Raw genomic sequence first — 25,863 nt, forward strand, 5'->3', positions numbered from 1 at the left:
TTAAGTCATTAGACCACGATTTTTTCATTTCTGAATGGAAATGTAACTCTGGGTGTCTGCAACTCTTTGTGGAAACAATTGTATTCCTGTTCTAGGGCATATCCTGGGAGTTGGGGAGAGCGTCTGTGGCAGAATAGACAAGACTTAACCCACAAGACACCCAGGGAAGAAGGGGAAGGCTTGTTCTATGGCATCTGGGAAAGCAGGCTAATTTTCCTCCTTGAATGAGGGCATGACGCCTTGGGGCACACTGCTTTAATCTCTGCCCAGGGTTTCATATTCTGTCACTTCTCATTTATCAATCCAAACCCAGATGTCCCTTGAGGTCATTCTTTGTAAGAGAAACCATAGTTATTTTGTAGCCAAATGAAGTTTTATTACTACATTCACTTTCCCTTTACCCAGGAAGAAATACAGAATAACCATTGAGAGGCGAAACCAGCAAGAAGAAAGTCATGTTGGAAAACATCGGGAGTTACGGGAAGATTCCATCAGATCCCATTTTTCAGTGGCTTAAAAGGCAGCCTATTCTTTTGGCTTGAGATTCTTTGAGGAGATAGATGGGATGAAAGACATCAATGGAACAGAAGGGGCGCTCTTGAAGAACTCATTCTTTTAAGCAGTTAGTCATTTCGTTGTAAAATTTCTTTAGAAGCTCAGGAACTATTGTTAATCAGCATATGCCTCCCAGCCTTTCATCTCATGACAAACAAATATAAGACTATAACGTCACTCTGTTCAATGTTTATACTGTTTCAAGGGCATATGATTAGATTTATGTCTTGAAAGTCTGGTGTCCCCATATCTTGATGGCTTTGGGAGGTATTTCACAGAAGGCTATAAAATTTTTTCTTAAATGAAATGTTTTATAGCTAGAATACAATAATTTTTACAAGTAGAATATTCTTGGACAGAATTTAACCCCAAGAAGAAGAAAATATAATGAAAAATCTCAAGGTTGGAAATACTGCTTTCCTTTCTGCAGCACTGGTGGATGGATCTGAGGTTGAGGACTGCTCTGTCCAGTGTATACATTCGGGTCCTGACCTTGTATCTTGAAAAAGGATTTCCTCCCTGTCTCCTTCGGCGTCTCATAAAAGCTACTCTGGAAAGTTGTAACTATTAATGAGATAAGAGGACTTACACAAGAAAAGCAAATCAAAAATGTTTCTTTTTTTTAAATATAAAAAAGCCCTATTTCACACTAACATTTTATTTTTAAGTATTTTAATCTTATATTTTGCTATTAGAAAATGTGTCTATTTTTTCATTTTGGAGATTAAATTTCACTTATATTTTAAAAGCATGGGTAAAGTGTACAACAAACCAATAGTGATGAAAGATGCCTCTCTTTTTCTTCCTGCTTTCCTATTCCCCTTGGCCACAGCCCAATACTAATTGCTGCTTTAATTACAGAGACCTAGAAATGTATTAGATTGTAGACTCTACAGGAATACATCAGTTTACCCGTTTTATATGCAAGTCATTTTAGAGATAGACTCCTTCCAGTTCTGGCCAAACGGCGAGTGTCAAGATCAAGGATGAAACATTAGAATTAAGTCAGACTTTATAAAAGGAGGCGGCCCTCTTTTCTTAAGAGGAACTTTAAAGAGAGTTAGACCTTGACAATAAGCATAGAAATAATCAACTTAACAAACGCATCATGACATTTTACCAAAATTCACAATGGTGATTTTGGTTAAAAGAGGGAATTGAAATAGCTACTGTGTTCCCTTTCGGGGAACTCGGCAGAGCTTGGCGGTCATCCACTAATAACCCGTGTAATGGGGGGGTGGGTATGCAGAATTTGGACAGAGTTGAATAAGTATTTACTGAATCTCTACTTTGCACCCAGTACTCTGCACATAGGTTTAAACTCAGGTTGCCACTCTTCATTGATAATTTGTGGAGAAGGTAGACAGTGAGGGAAGAATGGGAAGTTGCCAGATCAGTGGATCATCTTATAATGGTGTCACTAGGATCTTTCCTCAGTAACATCTTAAGCATCTGGAAAATAGTTTTAAAGGTTATCTTCATGTCAGTAAAAGGCCATTTCTAGGAGGAAAATTGGGGAATTTAAGAAACTAGGGGAATATAGGAATTGGAGCAATTCCTTGGTAGTGATGGAGGTCGGGGCTGCACAGATACCGGTGGAGGAGGAGGCAGGGCGGTGAGAGCAGTGTGTCCGGAAAGTTGGCCCGGGCTCACTTTCCCGGAGGAGACTGTCTCCTTCACTCCAATCTCAGCCAGTCAAGCTGAATGGATTATTTCTGCGTGAGGCACATTTCCCCTCTATTGTTTAAAAATGGAATGCAGGCAGCTGGAGAACATGATAAAAGAATGAACTACAAGCCACTGAAAGAACTATGTTGTAGTTCTCCACGCTGGGTGCAAAGGAAAAAGTGCTGAATTCAAAACAGGATGGAAAAAGAAGGCGAGGAAGGCCAGCTCCAGAAATTCTGCTCCAGGAAGAGAGTTTGGGAAGTAAAACCAGGCAAGAAAAGCGTGTGACCTCTCGGGACTCCTCAGTTGAAATCAGAATGAAAGGTTTGCATCTATCTACTTTTCATGAATTGAGAGCTTATTTCTCTCTCATTTTTATTTTTCCATATAATTTAGAGATATTCATCTTCTATTATCTTGTGTTTGTTTAAAAAAAATTAAAATTTTGAGCCCAAGTGCTTATTACAGGGAAAAAACACTCTACCTTGGTTGCAGTCTTTGGGTATAAATATTTCTAACCTTTCTAGAATTTATATAGGGGCTTGTTAGCATCTTTAAAGTAAGTATCTTTTATTTCTACTTAAGGTAGAGGAATGGTTCTAAACTTAATATTCTATCCCCAGATAAAAATCTTAAAAATTTTTAGTGAGAATTTAGTCTTTTAAAAATGGTAGAGCAAATCCTGAGGTTTCTGATACCTGGGTGCTGTGTTCTTCCAATCTTAAAGCGATTCTAGGAGTCCTCAGATTGATTGCTCATTTACATGTCTGTTGTCCATTCTCTCGTCCCTGAAATCCTCATGTGCGTTACCAAAAGTCTATTGTTTTGAAAACTCCCTTAAATTGGGAAACCTTTGCTCAAAGTGTAAGTGTTTGGCCCTAGGTTACCCTGGGTTAAGACTTCTGGAGATTATAACTCAGATTTAAGTTCCTAACTGCTAACATCTTTGACAACTAGTCATTCCTCCTTCTCCAGTAGCCTCATATCATACAGTAAAAGAAGTAGGACTTTAGTTCTTAAAACAGTTTATAAATTATTACCTTGAATTCCAGGGTGTTCAGATTTCAAAAGGGACACTTTATCAGTATTTTCTCATCTGGCCAAACATTGGCTGACATTGATAGAGGTCAAAATAGCGTCTACTCTTGGTGTTGAAAATAAGCATAGGTTTTATGGTCATCATCATCTTAGAGTTTTTTTCTTTTCTGGACTCAGAAATAAAAGCTTTCTCCAGATGATCACATCTATCCAGGAAGGACTTTCTGTATAGAGTGTATGTCTTCTCCCAGACTGACCAAGCTTCCACGAGGACATCCCTGTAAACATTACAGTTCTCAGAAGCACCATCTGCATGTCCTTTCCTGAACCGCAGACGTGGCGTGGTTCTTTACACGTCAGAAGCTATATTTTAATGGAGGGAGGGGGGAAGGGTATGGAAAGATAATGCCTCCTTTTCTCCTCTTCCTTAAATTCAAAGACTTCTGCTTTGGAATGGTCAGTAACTTCTCCCTGTTCACAGGCTTCTGGGATCATTAACTTCCTCAAGGTAGCCTTTGTGCCCCTAATGGACCACTTTCCTCTTCAGGGCCACTGATTTGGGGAGCATAAGATTTGCCATTGGCAGTGAGATTAAGGCCATTGTATAGACCCCATATAGACAGAGACAAGAGTTCAGAGTAGGTCCAGTGGTCTCACCACCTTCCTGTGAGTGAGCATACTGTGGCTGTCTGTGGAAGTCTCTGTAGAAGAGCAAATGGAATAGTATGCCATGAGTATTAAAAGAGGGTTTATAAACTGAAAGGAACGTGTACCTATGTTTCTTGGGACACAAAACACTCATTTTCTGAGCAGATGCAGCCATGAAGCCCAACACCAAGCAAAGCTAGGTCCCCTGATCTCTGCTTCATGGGTTTTGTTTAGTTATGCCCTGTGGTTCAGTGCTTTGTAAGGAAGCTGAAAATGAGCTGAATTTCTCCTTTAGTGGAAAAAAGTGAACTGATTTAAAAACACGGAATATGTTTAGATGCAGTGTGGAAGCATGGAGAATGAGATGGTGCTGTTCAGAAGGGTCTGTTTCCTTTTTAGTTGATTTTAGAACTACAGAATAACCAGTAATTTAGTTCCTCTTCAGTAAGAAGCTTGGGACACACTCAGCAAGAGGAATCAGGATCAAGCTCTTCCGAAAGAAAGAGGGTAGCATTGCCAGCTGCCACCATCTTTACCACCCCCTCCCTCCCCTCCTGCATCTGCTGTCCATCATGGCTCCAAAGATGATCAGCATCTTGCCCTCACAGGTGGCAACTTGTGGATAGGACCTCCTACTTCCTCACAGGGAGAGGAGACACAATGGCGCCGGCCGGAAGAATGTAGCTGGCTTCTAATCAGAACCCTTCCCTAACTTGACCACCCGCTCCCGGGGCTCTTCAGGCCTGTGACGTGCATATGCTCCCACAAACCCGGCTTTGGTTTTCAGCATGTAGGTCTCAGAGATGTCTCTTCCCTAGCTAGACTTCAGGACTAAAATGACTTTCAAAAGGTGCTGGATTGGAGTTTGTTCAGATTTCTCATTAACCACTAATATTAATCACACCAAAGGCAAAGCAGTTCTAAACCAGCCGGTGCTGTTGCTGTTCACATTTTCGGCGACTTTAACGCAGCGAAAGGGTTTCAATGGGAGCTGAGTCTCAGAAGCAAAAACCCACGGTATAATAGCTCTTTGATGTATCAGATGTGGGATGACTCCTAGGGGACGTACTTGAACAAGGAGAATTAAGAGCTAGCAAAAATGCTGCATTGCTTCGATTCACGTGCTTAAAGACCGAAATTTCTATGCTCAAGGAATAAAGGGCCCATTCACCAGTGTAAGTCACAACATAGGCTACCAAGGTGGTTTTTATCTGCTGGGAGAACGTAGCTGTCATAGCACATAATGACTGGGCAGAGAAGGATGAGAAAGAGGAAAATTCGGATTTTTGAGACCGTTATGTCCTGTTTATCATTAATGCCAAGATCTGAAAATGTTCAGTGTGGTGTACCTTACAAGTGAGGTACCCTTAACAGCCTGGAGATGCTGTCAGTTTGCAGGCCTTTTTTTTTTTCCCCTGGGGAATCCAAGCTTTGTTCCCTGTGCATGGTGAATAATTGAATCCAAGAGGACCCAGCACAGACACTGGGGGGTTACTTCTGCAGTCCTTGTTTTCTGGGCCATATTGTTCATTGTTAATTTCCATAGAGGACTTACAAACAACACCCCCACGAGTCGGGTAGAAAGGTAAATGAAAAAGCCGCACTAGCTACATACAGTTTATTATTCTAATGTAAGTAGAACTATCTGCATATAATGTGATTTAATTTATTATTGTTTTGTGTAGAAAATGAGAATTAATGACTGTGGATATAACCCCTGTTTTGTATAATATATTTTATTTCTGGTGCAAACTGGTCATTTAAAATACCTACTTCAGTTGGTGTTTGGATATAAATGTGTATGTGTTCTTGTAAATGTTTCTGTTAAGCAAGAATGCCACATGCTCACAGTGTAACAATGTGTTCTCATTAAAAAATACATCCCACAGAAACCTTTTCCTGTTTATAATTCAGCCAACATACACTGCACATACCCATATTCTCTGAGGACTTTTCTGTTCGCCTAGGATCGGTTTAAGTAAAAGGTCAATTGGCAGATGTGATGAATTGTGCTGTTTGAATGATGCCCCTGAATGAACTCAAGAATTTCTGCCCTGAAAAGGGACCTTGGAAGAATTAAGAAAAGAATATATTATTAAAGTGAAGAGCAAACCTTGAATTGGCAGGTAAAAATGAAGTCTTCCTGAATGCTATCACCCTGAGTCTCTATAGCTGGTGAACAGCACGGAGTCACACGTTGGCCTCGTTGGCGCATATTCTGTTCCTTGCCCCTTTGAAGAGGTCCTAAGTCAGTCTTGTCATTCTAAAGAGCCCCTCAGATTCTAGCGTGCTTAGTAAGCCAAGAGCCTCGAGCATCTCCAGGTGCCTCCCGTTGTTAACAGTTGCTTCACCCTCTGGGAGGTTAGTTATGATTTATTTTCTGCCCAAGAAACACATAGCGATTCTTGTGGTTGGATCAAGGAGCCCCAGGTCCTGCTGCTGCTGCTGCCACCAAAGGTGAGGTCCCCTGCCGGTAGCACAAATGCCCCTCACCCTGAATGCCCATGTTTGAGAAGATTCTGCAGCAGGATGCTGACTCGGGGGCTGGGGGGTGGGGGTCGGGGGGCAGGATGTGGGCAGGCATGGCAAGAATGAGGGGTGCGGCCAGGAAACATCCAGAAAGCACAGGGTGTCTCTGTCCACTTTGGCTGCTATAACAAAACACCACAGACTGGGGCTTACACAGCAGAAATTTATTTCTCGCAGTTTTGGAGGGTTTGCTTCCTGGTGAGGGTTTCCTCCTGGCTTGTAGACGGCTGCCTTCTTCCTGTGTCCTCACATGGCTTTTCCTGTGTGTGTGTGTGTGTGTGTGCGTGTGTGTGTATGTGTGTGAGTGTGTGTGTGTGCGTGTGTGTGTATGTGTGTGAGTGTGTGTGTGTGTATGTGTGTGAGTGTGTGTGTGTGTGTGTGTGTGAGTGTGTGTGTGCGTGTGTGTGTGTGTGCGTGTGTGTGTGTATGTGTGTGAGTGTGTGTGTGTGTGTGTGTGTGTGAGTGTGGGGAGGGGAGAGAAAGAGAGGAGCGACTCTCTCTCCGTGTCTCTCCTTATAAGGACACTAATCCTATGACAAGGCCCCACCTTTATGACCTCATCTAACCTTTCTTACTTCCTCAGAGGCCCAGCTCCAAATACAGCCACATGGGGGGTTCGGATTTCAACATACAAGTTTTAGCAGGGCACACAAACATTCACTCCATAATACAGAGTATTTCCATGACTTTCCCACACCACTTTGGGGACCATGGCCTCTCTGAATCTTTTCATTCCACATCCTACACATTTTGAATTTCTTCATGAAGATCTAACATCCCATAATAGGCCAAAGATGCCTCATGGCTGGAGAGTGGCAGGGGGTATGTCCTTGAAAAAGCCCTGGGGAGCTCGCCCTCACCCTCACTCTAAATCATGGGCTTCTGAGGTTGACTTAAACAGCAACTACAACTGGGAGAGGTGCCGATGACTGCATGTCTTTACAAAAATAGCATTTTAACAAACCATCTATTAGCACCAAACTAGAACCAAGAAAAAGAATTCCTTTTGCAGGCTTTGAGCATCCATGACCATCATTAGCTGCTAAAGCCCCCTCGTTGCCAATTCATAGTGAGGACACTCTGGAGCCGGACTCCCGGTGTTTAGAGCCTGGCTCTGATACTTCGGCTCTGCAGCCTGTGTGAAAATGGGGATAATCAAAGTGCCAAGCTCATCAGGCTGCTGGGAGGACTTCAGACTTGGCACATAGTGAGGCATTCAAAGGAATGACGACCATACTCTCCTATTTCTCTGGGTAAGGAGACAAAACCCTCAGTTGGCCATTTTTGAGGATTTCAAGACAATTTGGCTTGATGACACCTAGTCCTGCACTCTTAGAGGATGAAATGAGAGACTATGGGAGAAAGAGGTCCCTTTTCTGTACACTGTTCCCCTCCCAAAGGGTCCAGGTAGGGGCCAGGAGGGGGACAGTGATGGCCACGTTGCCTGTGAAGCTCTCAGAGGGTGTGAGCAGGTTCACTGAAATATGTTTTCTCCTCAGAGTGGAGGCGCCTCAGCTGGACCAGCGTGTCACAGCCGCCGCACACCTCCTGCTTTCTGCCCTTGGCTGAGAGGGCCCTGAGGACCGCTCCCTGGACCTCATCCCCCAGGCGGCGGAACCAGCAGCTGTGATCCTCAGATCCGCATCTGTCCCCACAACATAAAGGGCCTCATGGATCCTAAAGGACATTGTTCCCACCAGGGGTGCCCTCAGCCAGGCCTGCCCTGAGGATGCTGGGATTTTGTCCCAGATGCAACAGTGGCATCTCATTAGTGCACTAGTGGATGGGGGTATTTTCCAGTGTAGACAAAACGGGGCTCTTATTCCACGGCTACCACAGTGGGCCACGAGAGACCAGGCATCATGCGGGCTGGTGGGAAATGACCGCATCAAGCCTTGAAGTCCCTGGTGCTTATGGGGCTTCTGCCTCTGGGCCCAGCAGCCTCAGAGACCTTCTGGAAAGCCTGCTCGGGTGCAGAAGGTCAGGCGAGGCAGATCTGGGAGGCTGCATTCCAGCTGTGTCACCTCCTCCGCATCCCTTCGCGCAGCCTCCAGGGCTGGGCCCCCTCTGGTGGGGGTGGAGGTGAGGGTGGGGGTAGGGGTGGAGGGTTCACAAATGCTTGAGAAGCACCAGCTGTGCAGGAGAGCCGCGCTCCCCCAGCCAGAGCCGTCTTGGGTGCCACCAAAGGCATTTTATGCTTTCAGGCAAAAATCCAGCTAGACTGCATCTAAGTAGAATTTGCCACCTGGTATCTTAGCCTTGATAACTATTCTCAGCATTTTATTCAGAAGGAAAATGAAGAATGAGTGAGAGCGCATTCCCATTTCAATTCCATCACAGTAAATATTTACTGAGAGCTTCCCAAGCCAAGACTGCACTAAGCATCTTAAATGTGTTCATTTATTTAACCATACATAGTTACCCATACGTCACCCCTACGAAGCAGACTGTGGTCATCCTCCTTTTAGAGGTGTGTAAATGGAGGCACAGAGAGGCCAAGGCACTTGCCAAAGGTTTCCCAGCTACTAAGTGACAGAGCTGGGGTTTGAAGTCAGACTGCTGGCTCTAAGGACGACTTTGCCAAACTGCTTAGCCTGGTGGCTTATGGTCACGTTTAGTCTCTCTCAGTAGACCTGCACCCTTTTCATCACCTTCCACATCCATTCAGATGCCTGCCCATCTCTCCCTCTCCATTTTCACTGCCACCAAACAAGGCCATTATCACCTTACCCCAGATTAGCAGGGAGCAGCCTCCTAACTCTTCTTATTTTGAAGCTCTCCCTTTTAACTCATTTTGCTCACCACTGCACGTCAGTCTCCCTAAACTACTGCTGCGGAGGGTTACTCTCTTGTTCAACAAATCCTTAAAGATTCCTATTCCTCAAAGGTCAGACTCCGTATTCTGTGCCTCGTGTTCACAGCCCTCCCCCCTCAGTCTTGCTTTCTTGCCTTATTATTCGCTACTCCTTGTTCAGTCAAATTGTGCTGAAATTGCCTTACTGAAATTGATTTACTTGTCATCCACTAAACATTCCCTGCACTTTCTTGCCAGCAACTTTTATTCCTGCTGTTCCTCCTGCCTGGAAGACCCTTGCCTTCTAATTGGGTCCATCCTTTATCTGCAGTTCACATCCCAGCTCCTCTATAAGCTTCCCTGTCTGGCCTCACACTTGATGGGCCCTACCTTATTTTGTGGCATTTATTGTCTCAGGGGTTATGAATGGGTGGTCTGCAGATGGGTTTTGTTTGGCCAGCCAGTGCTCAGAGAGGGAAAAAAAGAAAAGGAATTTGAATGTTTTGGGATGGGGCAGATGTTCTCCAATTTGCCAGACCCGTACATTCCGGATGTTCTTACACCTCATTTTCTTCACTCACTGACGTTAGGGCTTTGGGACTTGCAGGCACTGCGTGTGCAGCTACTTGGACAATCCCGGGGAGCTTTACGCCTTCTCTTCGACTGCCACCTTACTTATAGTTTTACCATCGTAACTTCCAAGCTGCTGGTCTTCAAATAATTCCCTGACACTTTGGATTTGTTTATCCTCCTTTCTCATCTTTGTCAAGTATGAAATGATTCCAAAATAAACGATTTCCTGCACCAGGGGAATTATTACCCAAAGAGACTCCATGTAGTTTTGTAATGTTAATACTTACTCCAAAATGTTTCTGCTTTGTGAACTTTCCTTAAAACTGGGAAATTCTTGAATGGCCTCCCACAAAGAGGACTCGAGAACTTAAATTCCAGCTTTTCTCTTTACTAGCTGTGGGGCCTCAGCAAACCACAGGCTGTTCTGAGCCTCAGTTTCCTCCTTTGTACAATCAGGAGACTAATAACTACTTTGAAGTTTCAGCAGAAGCTTCATAAATGGGAGCTTTTACTGTTTTCACAAGGCAGCCTTACCTAGTGCCTCAAGGTCTTGGGTTCCTGTAATCGAGTCTGGCCCCACCCTGAGGCCATGGGGTCCTCTTGGCATGGACCTTGCGCTAGATATGCATCCTTCTAATCTTATCCTCATTTCCTAGGTGAGGATGCTGGGGCATGCCAAGATGGTGGGTGGGAGGTTCCTGGCACAGAGCAACTGCAAAAGCTTGCATCTGTGGTGTGGACCCTCTACCAGAGGCTGTTCTAGGTCCTGAATCTCACTCTGTCCCCACCGCAGCCCTGTGAGGCTGGCACTGTGGTCATCTCTCATGAGACACAGAGAACTTATACAACTTGTCCTCATACCCCCAGCCACGGAATGACAGAACCAAGGTGTGAAAGTAGGAAATCTGGTTCTAGAAACCAAGCTCTCCTCCTCTTTGAAATCCACCAGAGGCACATTCAGTGTTGTTCTAATGTCCCAGGTATGCCTACAAGACCTCAGAGACCCTCTCGCCTTTAATCCTGTCACTTCCTGCCCTAGCACACATCAATCACGATGACAAGAAAATGACTGTGTGCTTATAGCAGAATTTAGGACTGCAGCTCTGAGGTTCTCAAATACTATCTGCAGACCGGTGTCAATCTGGGGAGTTTTACCAGTTTGAGCTGAAATAAGAAAAATTAGGACAATAATAGGGAAGTGTTCATAAACATGAGGTGATTCAGTATGTAAAGCACTGGCTCTTCTTCTGAGATTGTAACTTTGTGACTTTGTGTCTGAATTGTGAAAATACTTTTTCTATTATAAAATGGTAGTGATAAGAGTTAGCATTTTTTTTAAATGTCTTTATTAGACAAAATAAAAAGTTTGGCAACTAATGGTTAAAATTCATGAAGTCCACCAGCCTAGAAACACTGTTGTCTGATGGGATTACACTATGTCTGCTTGTTTATTCACTGTGAACGTGAGACTATTTCTTGTCTTCTGGGCCAGCCTTCCCCTCTTTTTGTATTCCAGGGGCTTAGAGATATCTGCTGAGTAAATTCCTGCTGGCTGATTCTTTTAAAGGCCACCCAAAACCTGTGTCCCAGCCCAGATTCCTAACAGTTTATCTTTGTCCTCTTTTGAGAGAATGCTCACATTCTGACTAGTTGAGTGGTTAACAAGTCATCTTCAAACCAAAAATGTTGGCAGAACAAACATCTCAGGCTGAAGCTCTTTCCTCCAAATGTTTCATAGTTGTTTCTCAAAACCAGTCTCCAATGTCAAACTTTTAGCTACTTTACAAGCAGCTACTAGAGTGAGACAGATCACCACTTATCAGCTTATTATGATAACAATAATGACAGCAAAATAATACAACATGTTAGAGACCTCCACTTCCAAACCATCACACTGACACTTCTATTTTAAGCCTTTTTAAACTTAGCTGCTTTGACTTAAGAGAAAAAAGAATAGCTCCTGATGCCCAAACCCTGCACATCACTGTAGACAATTTTTGTGTTTTATCCTCATTTCTACCCATCCAAGATCCGATATTATCTCATTCAAGTGAACCTTGGCCCAAAGCCTTTCTTAGGTTTTATTTAAGAATTAATTGCCATTCTCTGGTTCATGTTAAAGAAACCACACCACTGGTGATGCGCTGGAGCTGGCCTGAGGGAAAAATTGATTACATTTTCAGGACCTTCATGCGCTGGTTGGTAAACAAAGGCATTCTTAAAAACTATTACTAAATAAATTTTATTAAAAACAAAGGGAATAAAAACTCAAATCATCACTTTCTAATTACAACATTTTACTGTTGTTTATGCATTTGGGGTTACTTTTATTACTCCAACTGTAAGGTATCTGTACAGAAATACAAAATAATGGGGTGCTTGCTACACATTCAGTGACATGACGCCGGTAGCTTGCAGTGGGTCTTGGTACGAATATTTACACCATGGAAATCAGCAAACATTACAAATCGTGGCACGTTCCCTCCAGAGACCTGGTTGTCAAATGCTTACCAGCACACCACTGACCACCATGGCCTTCTTCCTAGCAGGTGAACTCAGAACTCAACCCCTCAGTGACACCTCTCTTTCACAGATAAGGAAATTGATGTTCTGAGAAGTTAAATTATCTATTCAAAATCTCACAGCTGATAAACAGTCAACTCAGGTCTAGAACCCAGGGCTTCAAAAGCCGAATGCCCTTTGGATGAAAGGCACTACAGACCCTAACAAGAATCTTGAATGTTAGGATGAACTTCCCATCTTAAAAACAGCCCTGGAGAGAGCTCTGCCCTAAGGGTCCCCTGAGAGATCAAAGATTGTGACTCCTGTAACAGAAATCCTTACAATATGAAATTTTTTTTTGCGGCTTCAGCTAGTATTCCCAAATTGCTGTTGTCTCACAAGAACCCTCAGTATTTTAGTGAGGTTTGTGTGTGCACTGCAAGCTGGGGGGATGGGAAGCAGAGAGCAACACAAAAGGATGAGAATCAATAGGAATCTGATCATTGGAAGCTTTGCTGTTGAACCTTTTAGACCCACCTCCACACCTTCTCCTGACATACACCCACCTCGACACACCACGTGGCACACGTGGTAAGGCTGGAAACGTGATAAAAAAATACAGAGAATAAAAATTCAATTCAAAACAATTGAAATTTAGTAGGCTTTCCAAGTCAGATCTCAGTCCGTATCATTTGTATAACACTATCTCTTGTGACATTTTAAATATTCTATTTGTGATGTAGACACTATCTAAGCACATTCATAGTAGAGCAGAGAAATTTTTACAGGTTTCCCCAAGAGTAATGAATATAATCTCCTAAACAGAATGAGAAATCCAGCATCAGCTCCCATCTTGGAAACCATTTGTGTGAATTATATAAATTTTCAGAGGCTGACTACCTTCTTTGTAAAATCTCTTATAGAGCAAACAGTGTTTTTTACTTTTAATATACTCAATTTTACTCCCACAAAATCAATAAACTGAATGTAATAATTGGTAATAAATTAATTTTCAGGTTACTATTTCTATGGCCCAGCCACTGCCTCAAAGGACTGGCCTTCTCCTCTCTCCCCTCACTGCCAAGCGCACTCAGCGCCTCCAAAGGCGTCATACCTCTGCTTCCCATAATGGTATTTCTGTGTTCGACTCTTAATTTTATACCCAACCTCCAACCACCCAGACTTCATCTTCTTTTCTATCTTAGGAACTCAGGTACGTTGTAAATGTTTCTGTTGACAAGCACAATATACAGTGTTAACAGAGTGTTCATCTAGATGCAATGTTATGCTAAAGAAAAAATAGTAGGGACTATTCTTCATGCCAACCTGTAGACTTGATATTCAAATTGCAATCATCCCCTGAACTTTTAAAGTATGAGTGATGCCTTCTGCTGTGTAATGAAGGACTGTGATAGGCAAGAAAGAATGAGTCCACCCGTGGTCCTCTGGAAGGTCGGGGGCAATCCAGATGTTCCCATGATTCTCCTCTTTACTATGACATCCAAACAGGATATGGAGAAGCATAGGAGCTTACGCTGTTAGTGTAACACAGAACTTGGAGAAGATCTACCTGCGTAACCTGGATGGGTTTTTACCTGCGCTTCTCACATACCATGTAGAAGATACAGAGTCCCAGCATGGCCTGTCTCAATGAAAATCGCTCTCTAATTCTTTGAGTACATTTGGTGAGGAGGATTCCTGATGTGACCCGGACTTCTTGCCCTTTGCTTGACAAGCCCATGGTAACTCAGTTGTACCAGTAGGTCCCCAAGGGCTTCATTCTTTAAATCCCATTCGAACATGTACGGGAGACATTCCTGCAGCCTACTTAGGAAACTATTTCTTGAGGAACAGTCATCACATTTCTGAAAAATTATGGTGGCAGCTGATCCAAAATCTTGGCCTTGAACTCCAGCCAATGTTTTCTTGACTCCAAAGTGTCCTGCCAAAACAAAGTAATTGCACAGCTGACAGAACCTCTCTTGTTACCTCTCAGGAATGACCATAATTTACAGCCTGCAATGCCAATGGGGGTCTCCCGGTGAACACACAGCTACTCTGGGTGCGTTTCAGTGAGTCATCTCAGGGCTCATAACCTTCTCCTATTTACCTTCTCAGGAAAACACGGAATACCTTGTTTGAGGAGAACGAACACCGCCGATAAGGAGCTCTGTTTTTACCGTGACTGTGTGCTCCCTTTTTCCTTCCAAGGTGCCTACCGGTTTCCTGACCTGACAGTTTGGTGCTGTTTCCTGAGACCTCCACTTTTTCTCCCAGATGCTAGTTCCAGACTAGAGGTGGCCGTGACCAAAGTTGTCACTGTGGAGACTTGTTAAAGGAAACGCATCATTTTTGGCTTTTAAAACAGGCTCCCTCCCTCAGAGGGAATAATTGTTTAATTTTTTCAGAAAGAACATTGTAGGCTTGACTGCTCATTTTAAGGCAAAGTAGGTTCTGGGTTCAGGATCCTCTGGGCTGTAGATTCTTGACCCTTAGCACCTTGGAGTGTGGCAGGCAGGAGGAATGGAAGATGGATCCCTGAACTCTGTGAAGCTGGGTGAGAAGATGAGGAGCTAAAGGCTCACAGGTGACTAAATTCTCCAGAGCTGGAGGACTCTGAGGGTCTCAAGGGATTTTTCTTACTGCACTTAAGTAGCCTCAATGTCCTCTGCCTTCTGATAGACATAAACACACCCAGAAGAACCACAGAAGAAAGTTCATCATGTTCTTCCTCAGGAACTGTCATGGGAAGAAAGATCTGGGCATTGGTTCTGATCAGGAGGCTAGACGTCATCCAAGGTCACCTAGAGATACACCTAGTCATGGCATATTTTCTCTGAAAGGTTCATTCTCTGTTCCTATGTGGCTAAAACCCAAATCCTGGTTTCTGTAAACTGGCAAATCCCCACCCGCTTTGTAGATAAACAATGGATGCCCTTTCTTACCCTTGGTAGAAAACGTCAGGTGTTGGTGAAACTCTGAATCGGAGTCTTAGAAGTGAGGCGAGTTTCTGTACTGGGTGGTCTGCATTACATCCGGGAACTAAAGAACCACATGGACCCACCTTTAGGTGGCTCACCTGATCCCCAGGGCTCCCTCCATGCCCAATCCATGCTTGTGTTTTAGCCCCCAGGATGTGCTACTTTCTCTTAGTCATCTTCCCAGCACAGATAGAGGCAAATCATATGAAGATTCTGTGTGGACAGTTCAGGTGGTACAGAGACTAAGGAGGACAGAGTGGGTGGGTCTGTGATATCAGAAGATGCAGATCCATCAAGAGATTCAGAATTGAGGAGACCCAAAGTGAGCAGAAAGGATGTCTTGCATAAACCTCTTCAATCCCTTTGTATTCCGAGGTTATTATCTCAGCTCTGTCTTCATTTACACTCTGCAGCTTCAACAGTTCCCAAGCTACTGGGAACAGAGACAAGTCCTGTCCCCTTAAAACTCTGTATTCTTTCCCCCATCCGTCTTTCTGTTATCTGTGAGGAAGTCTCTCACCCAAAATTTCCTGAAGTTAATTGCCAGTAAAGGAACTGGCAATGTCTTTTTTTTTTTATTGTTGTTGTTGTGGTGGTGGTGGTAAAAAACACATAACATAGAATTTACCATCTTAGCCATTTTTAAGTATAAAGTTCAGTACTGTGAAATATATTCACATTATTGTGAAACAGATCTCCAGAACATTTTAATCTTGCAAATCTGAAACCCTATACCTGTTAAATGACAACTCTCCCTTCCCCCTGGCAACCACCATTCTTTTTTCTATGTCTATGAATTTGACTACTAGATGCCTCATATAAATGGAATCATACAGTATTTTTGTCTTTTTGTGACTGGCTTACTTCACTTAGCATAATGTCCTCAAGGTTCATCCATGTTTTAGTATGTGTCAGAATTTCTCTCTTCTTTTAAGGCTGAATAATATTCCACTGCATGTATACACCACATTTTGTTTTGACTTTCATTTACAAATGAATATCTGGGTTGTTTCTATCTCTTGGCTATTGTCAATAATGCTGATATGAACATGGATGAGCAGATATTTCTTTGAGACTCTGTTTTTAATTCTTTTGGTTATATATACAGAAGTGGGATTGCTGGATCACATGGTAGTTCTATTTTTAATTTTTTGAGGGAGCTCTGTACTATTTTCCATAGCAGCTGCCCATTTTACACTCTCACCAATAGGGCACAAGGGTTCCAATTTCTCCACATCCTTGCCAACACTTGTTATTTTCTGTTTTTTTGACAGTAGCCACCCTAATGGGTGTGAGATGACAATATCTTTCTTGTATTTTTTCATAAGATCCCTGGAATTATGGATGTTTTGAAAATATCCCATCAGTCAACCTTGAGTTGCTCAGTTCAGCTCTCAATGGCAATGGGGATTCAAATGATCTTCAAAATTTGAAGAAGCTGTGACAAATTGAGTTTTTTGATCAAGAGTAGAAAACACCCAGAATGTTCGTGTTTGTTTTCCATCCAAAATTATCACTCAATTAATGTTCACCTGGGTTCATTACATAAGCTTTATAGAGCTCTCCTTACAAGTCTTCTGTGTGTTTTCCTAATGATGGAAAGACCACTTCATCTTGGCTCCTGCTTTTCTCCTGTGAGCTCATGCTAGGGTCTTTGTGCCACGTCTATTATATGCTTGGACTAGACTAGAACTATAGGAGTCTGTTTCCTCCTGATTTTAAGTCTTGGTCTCTCCTCAGGCTGGGGTGGTTGTCTTCTTTTGGAGGTCACAAAGGTCGCCTTGGCTACCTTTAAGTAATGACTACAAGCAACATAGCATTTTTACTGCAGATGACTTTCTGTTCATCAATTTTTATTTGCAGTTGATGTTGGATCAGAACCTGGTGTATTTAGCTTGGCAAGCTGTGTTCCTGTCAGCATCATGCCATTCTCAAGGAGGGTTTCTCATGGTGCCTTTCTGCCTGGTATGCCTCTCCTCAAATTATGACTTTAAAACAAGAACTCATACTTTTTATATTCCCTTTTATTTACTTATTATCTCTTGAGTTATAGCCCTGTACCTGTTCAACACAGAGAAGCACATGGTGAGGGGAGAATTCAAGACTCACAACTGATGAATATTTTATCTTCTTGGGAGGTAGTCTGGAGAAAACACAGTGTGCCACTCTATGCTTGACCAAATACTATTAAACATTTCAGTCCAATACAACTGAATGCTTCTGCCCTTGGAACTCATTGGCTGCTGATGCTTTATAGGTAAGTTGGAATGGGACCATGACACTTTTTTGGTCATGTGACCAGGGAGGTAATTCTCAAAATTGTGCAACTTGGTGTAGCAACATATCCTACGGACTCTACCCAATTGCACTTGAAAATACCTTACAATGCAATACTACTCAGCTATAAAAAAGAATGAAATAATGCCATTTGCAGCAACATGGATGGACCTAGTGGTTATCATACTAAGTGAAGTAGGTCAGATAGAGAAAGACAAGTATCACATGACATCACTTATATGTGGAATCTAAATAATGATACAAATGAACTTATTTACAAAAGAGAAAGACACTCACAGACATAGAAAACAAACTTGTGGTTACCAAAGGGGAAAGGAGGGGATGGATAAATTAAGAGTTTAGGATTAGCAGATACAAACTACTATATATAAAATAGATAAACAACAACATCCTACTGTATATCACAGGGAATGATATTCAATATTTTGTAATAACCTATAATGAAAAAGAATACGTATGTACATATATAATGGAACCACTGTTGTACACCAGAAACTAATGCATTGTAAATCAATTTCAAAAAAGATAATACTTTGCAAAGATGCCCTCACCATAATTAAATGACAAAATGAAGACACTTTAAATAATAGATCAATATGGATTGATACAGAAAGAAAATTTTGCCTTCGTGGCCAAAGCAATGGTGAACATAAACCAGAAATCTTTAAAAGAATTCAATGGCAGAGAAGAAAGATGAAAGAAAATTGGGTCCTTGAAGATGTCGATGATCCATCTGAAGCCACCATTGTAAGGAATTCTTTATAAGTAACATCACTACTATTTAAGCTAATTGAGTGAGGGCTCTCCATGATTCACAACCAAAAGCACACAAGACCATGAAGTCATGTGTAGAGTTTGGTCTTTAATCAACAATGAGAAGTTGTTAAAGGATCTAAGCAAAAGAGTGACATGATTAGATATGGGTTGAAAAAAGATGATGTGATTTCAGTGGGTAGAGATAGAGTTGTAGGGGTTTAAGGATGGAAGCAGGAGGTAACTATAAAAGAGGACCAAATTTAAAGGGGAAGATTATGAGGTACATCTTGGACATGTTGAGTTTTCCTAGTGGAGATGCCAGGTGGGCAGTAAAATATATGGAACTTTGGAGATGAGTTCTTGACTGGAGAGGTAAATTTAGGAATCGTGGATATACATACTAATGAAGTCATGGGCATGGATGGAATGGGCCTGAGATGAATATCTGAGAAACTTCAATATTTAATGACTGAATAGAAGAGGGTGTGTCTCCAAAGGCAATGAGGAGGATCCAAATACCCTAAAGCCAGTTCATGGATTTCTACTCAGGAACCCCTGGGATAAAGAATTGGACTTGGTGATTTCTCAGAATTCTCCTATTTCTGAGATCCTTGATTCTAGGATAAATGATTGCCCCATATTGTACATCAATGACATACAGTGTTGAATATTTTTTTGAGTCCTGACAATCCAAAATAATCCTTCTGTCCTCAAGCTCATGTTGTATATTAGCTGTACTCCTCTTATGGCACATTTTACCTTGTTTTGTGGTTGTCTGTGACTATGTCTCATTTCTATCACTAAGACTAGCTATTCTTAGAGGCCAGGAATTATGTCTTATAAATTTCTTTATCCCTCTCCCCTGCTCTAACTGGCAAGATGTTTTGAATATAGTTGGACACCAATACCTTCTTTGGTGAATGAAAATAATTAAAAATACTGAATGAAATTGCTAAAAATGTTCTTTTATTGAATTCTTGAATATGAAATAGAAAATGTGACTGAAATCAAAGGTAAATAAAAAGCCCATCCTGAAAAGATCTAAGAGTTGTGAAACATCTACTTGAAGTCCTCCATCTGACGAGCACCCAGCTGTCTGTTTAAGGTGGTAAGATCATGACCAATCACTGACTTCCAGATTTTTGATCCAGTCTAACTGTCAAAATACACAGAAAATAAAATAATCCTTACTCTGACCAAGCATTCTTATGCCCCCAAAGTTGGTAATTTTCTCTCATAGTTCTTCCAAATTGGACCCTTTCTCAGTTGAGGAAGAAAGGAATGTTGCATTTGGCCAAAGCAGGCTTCACAAATGGATTTAGCATCAGAGATTGGTATAATCTATAAGACAGTCAGTATTCTCAGTTTAGTCTTACTGTAGTCCAGTTTTGTGATTGTGTTTTTAACTGATGTCCATCCAAAATGACACCTTTAACATTCAGCTGAGTTCATTACAAAATCTAAGAGCTGGCAAAGAATTGGTCCATTATTATGGGACATTTGAATAAAGCACAGAATGTAAGATGAAATGAAACCTCCATTTATTGATACCTTCTATTTGCTGGGCCCTTTAATATTGTTATTTCATTCGACAAGAGGAATAAAGGCATATGTACATTTGTTTTCTGGCTTTACTTAAATGTATTTTAGTAGTTAAGGATTTTGAATATTATTAGACCAATTATATGATCAATTTAAGATAAAAATTAAGTGACTTAAAGTCCTAGGTTTTTAAGGAATCTAGATTGGTTCTTCTGCTTTCACACATCCAACAGTCCCTCAGAGTTCCCTCTTTCTTAAGCCAGCAACCATTAAGTTACTCTTAAACCCACACTTACTATTTGACACAGGGGACAGGAAGCCAGATAGGTCTGGCTTTTGGTATCAGTAGTGTCTTTGTTGTGGACAGATGTCAGTTTCCAACTTCTCACTACACTGTACAGACTTGTGTACCTCAGACAACTTTATAGCTCAAACCCCACTCCCTGGGGACTTATAGCAACTTATAAATCCATGAGGAATTTTTCAGCAAAGTTCTATTTCTTAGTTTATTCATGGATTAGACTTGTAAGAGTAGATTCATTCTAAGGCCCTAATGAGCAGGGTTTTTTTTTTTTTTTCACACTGAAAAGAACACTTGCTTCTCTTTTTCCAGCATTCAGCTTATGATGGCTTAGAGTTTATGTTCTCAGTTATATCCCCCATTGACTTTGAAATCTTTGAAAATACTCACCATGGTTCTTCCCAGAATCCAGCACTGTTCAAAGCCTTTCTTTATGTAGCATTAGAAAATGGGGACCCACAAAACTATTTCACATAAGTTTGTTGCTCTGGTTTCCTTCTAGGAACATTGGCTCTGCTCTCCCGACTAACCAGAAGTCATGACAGCGGTCTAATAACTGAGCAACGTCTGTTATTAGGGGTGGAGAACATGAAGAGGATTTCTACGCTGTTTCTCAGAGTTGGGCTAAAAGTATGTGCCTTTTTCTTTCACTGCAAAATATTTGAGCTAGATTAAAAAAAAAAAAAAACCCAAACCAAACAAAAGATGTCTTTGGAATGAAGTCCATAAAACCAAGGTGGGAAGTGCTAATGGTCCCATTGCCCACGTGACTGGCTGTGCCAGCATCATGTCTGTAATTGGTCTGGGTCATTTCATTTCGTTAACTTCTATGGAACTTCTATGGGGTTTATCAGTATCCAGGCTTTTCAAACTTTCTATTCTGAGCTGAATTTCCTCTTAGTCTTCAATACTTGCTCATTTCCATTTCATTATTTCCAAACTTCATTCTTTTCTGTTTGACCTCAGTTCAAGTGCATTTCAGGGGTATCTTCCTGTTTTGGGGCCATAGGACATAAAATATTTGAGCTGAAACGTTCCTTAGAGTTCACCCACTATGATGTCCTCATTTTATAGATGAGAAAAATGAAGCATAGGGAAGGGGAGGAAATTGCTGGTCATAATTTAATGGGATTTGTCTTAGATCCTAGATCTTCTGAGTTCTGATTCAGTCACTTGACTATCTAGTATGAAGCAGGGATCAGAACCAAGGCACTGGTTTGAACAGTTTGTTCCCTCACTCTAAGACCTTGTATTAGTTTTCAGTGCTATGTAACAAATTGCCACAAACATAGTGTCTTAAAACAATATACATTTACTATATCATGTATATATATATAGTATGCATATTATATATATGTTCACATACCATATGTATTCTATACTATATGTATCTTACTATTTCTGTGGGTCAAGAATGTGATCAAGACTTAGCTGGATTCTCTGGATTCAAGCTGCGATAATCAAAGTATCGGTCAGGCTGTGTTCTCACCTGAAGGACTGACTGGAGAAGTATCCTTTTCAAGCTCTCTTGGGTTGTTGACAGAACTTACTACCTTGTGGCTGTGAGACTGAGGGCCTTAGCTTCCCTCTGGCTGTTGGCTAGAGGCTATCCTCAGCTCTTAGAGGCCCTCCTCACCCTCTTGGTATGAGGGCCTTCCAACATGGCCACTTATCTCTTCAAAGCCAGCAAGGGAGAAAGTCTCTAGCAAGACAGAGCTTTATAGAACTTAGCAATCAAGGCGAGGCACTGCATCACCACTGCCATATACTATTGGTTAGAAGCATCTCACAAGTACCACCCAAACTCTAAGGGAGGAAATTATATAAGGGCATGAATACCAGAAGAGGAACATTGTGGGGTTTGTCCACTACAATCCCCCCAAAATGATTTGCTTGGGCTAACACAGGAATAAATTCAAAGCAAGCAAGCAATATTTTCACTGTGGATCACTGTCAATTTGCAAACATGTTTCTGTGGTGTGTCTCCAAGTTCTGTCCTCTGTCTCATTCAATAATTTTATCCTTTTTATCAATGACTCCAAGAAGATACAGAAGATAAGTTTTTCAAATTTATGGCTGAATGAGATCAGAGTGTTAGCAAATAATTTGACACAATTATGTTCCAATTTTTTCCATTTTAGTGTAAAAGGGGTCATATTTTTGATTTAAGATGATTTTGGTATTTGAATTTCCTTGTATGTGACCTCTTATTCTGTCAGAGGCACCCATTTGCCTTGGGGAAAATTAGGATTTTTGCAGCAGGAATTCAAGGACAAAGGCAATGCTGAATTTTAAATTTCAAAACAGAAGTTTTGAGTTCACAGGCTGACAATATTTTGAAAGAGGACTTGGTGAGAGAGAATAGATTTCCTAAACTTCTTTAGCTCCCAATAACTTTTTTGACCACCAAGTTTTATTATAAGTAACAAGGCAGAGGGAACATAGATATCATGTCACAGAAGCCTCTGCCATTAAGGAAGGAAGGAAAGCACATTCCTCACAATCTCAGAGGGCGGTGGGAAGGAGGAAGGAGACAGAGTAGGATATGGAGGTCAAATGTTAGGGCCCTTAGGGACCTTATTCAGGCCAAAACTTCAAGGGCTGCAGAAATACCCAGATAGGTGTATGGAAACCCAGTCACAGGGGGATGATTGGTCAGTTTCCTTATATGTAGCCTGAGGTAATTTGCAGACTTCTGGAATTGGTCTCATAGTGGGCTGGGCAGCCCTGATTTCCAATGTGGTGTATCCCTAACGGAGAGGCAGCTTGATAGATGGACCTGAGGCACCACTTCCAGCCTCCTATGACCTGTTCGTGTCATTCTCAGAGCCCAGACATTCTCCTATGCCCCAAGGAGGGCACATGGAAAAGCTGAGAGGATTGAAAACAAAAGCTCACAGTGACAATGTTGGACCTTACCTGAGTCGTGATCCTGGGGAACAAGCAAAGGATAAGAAATCCCCCATCCTTTTGTGTTCCAGGAAAGGGATCACTGCAAAGAGCCACCCTCCCTCATGTGACCTAGAAAAGGCTTTCTGATGCCGCCTGGTTAGCTATGACAAGATCAGACACATGCTCTCCAAATTCGCGTTTTTGCCTCATAAATGATTAGCTAAACTGCTTGTGTCTACTGATCAATTGGAACAAAACACCTGTTAGTCAAACTTTAGTTAGAGTTAGGATTTACGCCTTCTCCCAGGTCTCTAAATTTTTACCTGCTTTCAGCCTGCGCCAGTACATAACCTCCTCCTAAGAACAGGCCGGCTTCTGGGTACAATATTCTCTGCTCTACTATTCCACCACATCACCCTTTCATCCCAGTTCTTTTTAGCCTCATTTCCTCCTCTCTATGAAAGAAAAACTCTCTTTGCTGAATTCTTGAGATGCTTGCAGATCTATGGTCAAGATGTCCTCCCTAATCCAATAACCCCTCCTCCTGCAATTGCCTTTCCCTCTTTTGCAACAATCCTTTTGAATCTCCCCTTACTAAGTCTGGATTTGTTGTTGTTCTTTAAGTATAGTTGATTTACAGTGTGTTAGTTTCTGGTGTACAGCATAGTGATTCAGTTATACACATATATTCCTTTTCACTATAGGTTATTACAAATGTTAATATATATTCAAAGTATTTATTAAGTGCTTCAGGTCCTATTCTAATCACTTGGAAGTGAAATTAATATGACAAATGATGTTCATGATCTTCAAGCTCACATGACAGTGCACCAAAAACAGTCAGTAATTAATTAAACAAATAAAGCAGTCAATTCTAATGTCTATAAATGGAGTTGCTTTTATTTGATAATAGCATTCCAATGAGTGGGTGACCAGAGGCAAATGGTCAGGGCTACTGATCCAGCTGTGGGTGCCAGTATGATAACCCGAGGCTCAGTTGTGGCCATCGACCTCTCAGGAATTAAACTAGACAACTTGCTCCCTGGTATAGACCAGTGAGAACCAGAGGATGCTAGTTGGACTTGGGGACCGTTTACACTCGTCATGAGGCCTCATGACTTCCTCCTTTAGCCAGGTGACATCTTGGAGAAGAGGGGCTGGTGTGCCCCACAGAACTGAAAATTTATTCAAAAGAACTAAGTCAGTTTCTTCTGGCTTAAAAGTGTTCTTGAATGAGACACCGTTACTGGAAAATTTATTTATTTTTCTTGCTACCCAGCAGGATCTCATGAGGGTGACTAGCTCTATTACCAAAAGTTTACAAAAGCCACATTTTCTTAGCACAACTGAAGGTAGTGTGTGCCAATCTGTGACCAGCTACACTAGAATTATGAATCAAATAAGACAAGATGATGTTCCCCAGCCGTGAATGTAAGATCCTGCCTTTGAGTTCAAAAATACGTAAGTACAGGATGTGAATATTTGGTTTAGGAACAGCATGGCAGAACTCAGGAAGAAAAAATTAGGGGTTGTATTAGTCAGGAATTTTTTGGTTGCAACTTACAGAAACCCAAGTGGAATTAGGCAAAAGGGCAGGAAGGGAATTTACTGGCTCTCAGAATCCAAGAACAACCAGACCCAGGGAAGGAAGGGAGGCTGCTGGGTTTCAGGGATGAATGGGGCAAGGGACACAAGAGCCTAGGGCTCTCTCCACTCTAGCCCTGGCTTCTCTTCAGGTGGCACTCTCTCCTTTGGGTTTTCTTGTCTCTCACCACAGACCATCCTTTTGCCCTAGGCAGGGTTATGGTCCCTAAATGCTTATGAGTCTCACCTCTTCTGACTTTTGCTATTGGACTTGAGAGAGACTCAGAAAAATTCTGAGAGAGATTTCTGAGAGGAACCCTGATAAGGGCTCCCTTGTAACCAGGGAAACAATCATATACAAAGGTCAGTTTTCAAAAGAGCCATTTCATCATTTGCAATTTCTTTCTTTTTTTTTTTTTAAGTTTTTTTTGGGGGGGGGTGGCAATTAGTTTTACTTACCAAAAGAGCCATTTCAATGTCCTTGAAATTCCAAAATATCAAGAAGTAAAGGGAGTTTCTGGGTAAGTAACCCCATAACCCCATAGAGGCCAAGTATAAGTGTGTGGTCAGTGCTGTTAAGATTTAGTCAGTGAGAGAATGTGTGTTTCAGAGAAGCTGATGTGGAAGGAGGCTGGGTCTGTGGAGATGGACTTTAAGGTGTGCCATTTAGCACACCTGGAGGCTGGGGTTTTGTTACAGGGATCGTGCTTAGAGGAGATTATAGACCAAACAGAAAGCATTTTGAGGGAAGCAAGTCAACTGGTGGGGCAACTCAAACCATTCCGTGCTATTCCCGATGTTGCTATCTCAAGGAACCCCTGAGTCCTGAGATAGCTGGGGATGTTCAGACTGGAGAAGGGAAGGCCTGGGGACATAGCAGCTGTTGTCAGCTGCTCCTATTCTTCACGGACTGACACACAGATGCTTCAGGGAAACCGACTTCGGTTCAGCATAAGGACTTCCTCACAATTAAAACTGTCCCGGATGGGGTAGGGGTGCGTGATGAAGCAGTGAGATAACAATGTAAGGCAGCATGGGGTCCCTTTATTCACTTCTTCATCCCTTCATTTATTCTGCAAATATTTATGCATTAACAAATAGACAACAAGTTCTACAAGGCAGCTCATCACTGCATAACCTACACCTGGCCCAGTGTACTAGCATAAATTAGTATCTGTTAAATGGGGGAAAGAGTGAAGGGG

General features: G+C 41.9%; 1 protein-coding gene and 1 long non-coding RNA gene across 5 annotated transcripts in view; one reads left to right on the plus strand and one right to left on the minus strand.

Moving 5' to 3' along the window:
- NPR3 (natriuretic peptide receptor 3) overlaps positions 1–5,801 on the plus strand; it is a 67,315-nt gene extending 61,514 nt beyond the window's left edge. Inside the window, exon 8 of one of the 2 annotated variants that reach the window (XM_031443721.2) lies at positions 406–5,801. In XM_031443721.2, coding sequence (XP_031299581.1) covers positions 406–517 — 112 coding nt within the window. In that variant the 3' untranslated portion in view covers positions 518–5,801. The remainder of the gene's footprint in view (positions 1–405) is intronic. The other variant, XM_010977629.3, reaches the window with a different exon arrangement.
- LOC116150225 (uncharacterized) overlaps positions 1–25,863 on the minus strand; it is a 450,186-nt gene that overhangs the window by 29,508 nt on the left and 394,815 nt on the right. The window lies entirely within an intron of this gene.

This window comes from Camelus dromedarius, chromosome 3 (genome assembly GCF_036321535.1).
Source record: "Camelus dromedarius isolate mCamDro1 chromosome 3, mCamDro1.pat, whole genome shotgun sequence".
Taxonomy (NCBI): domain Eukaryota; kingdom Metazoa; phylum Chordata; class Mammalia; order Artiodactyla; family Camelidae; genus Camelus; species Camelus dromedarius.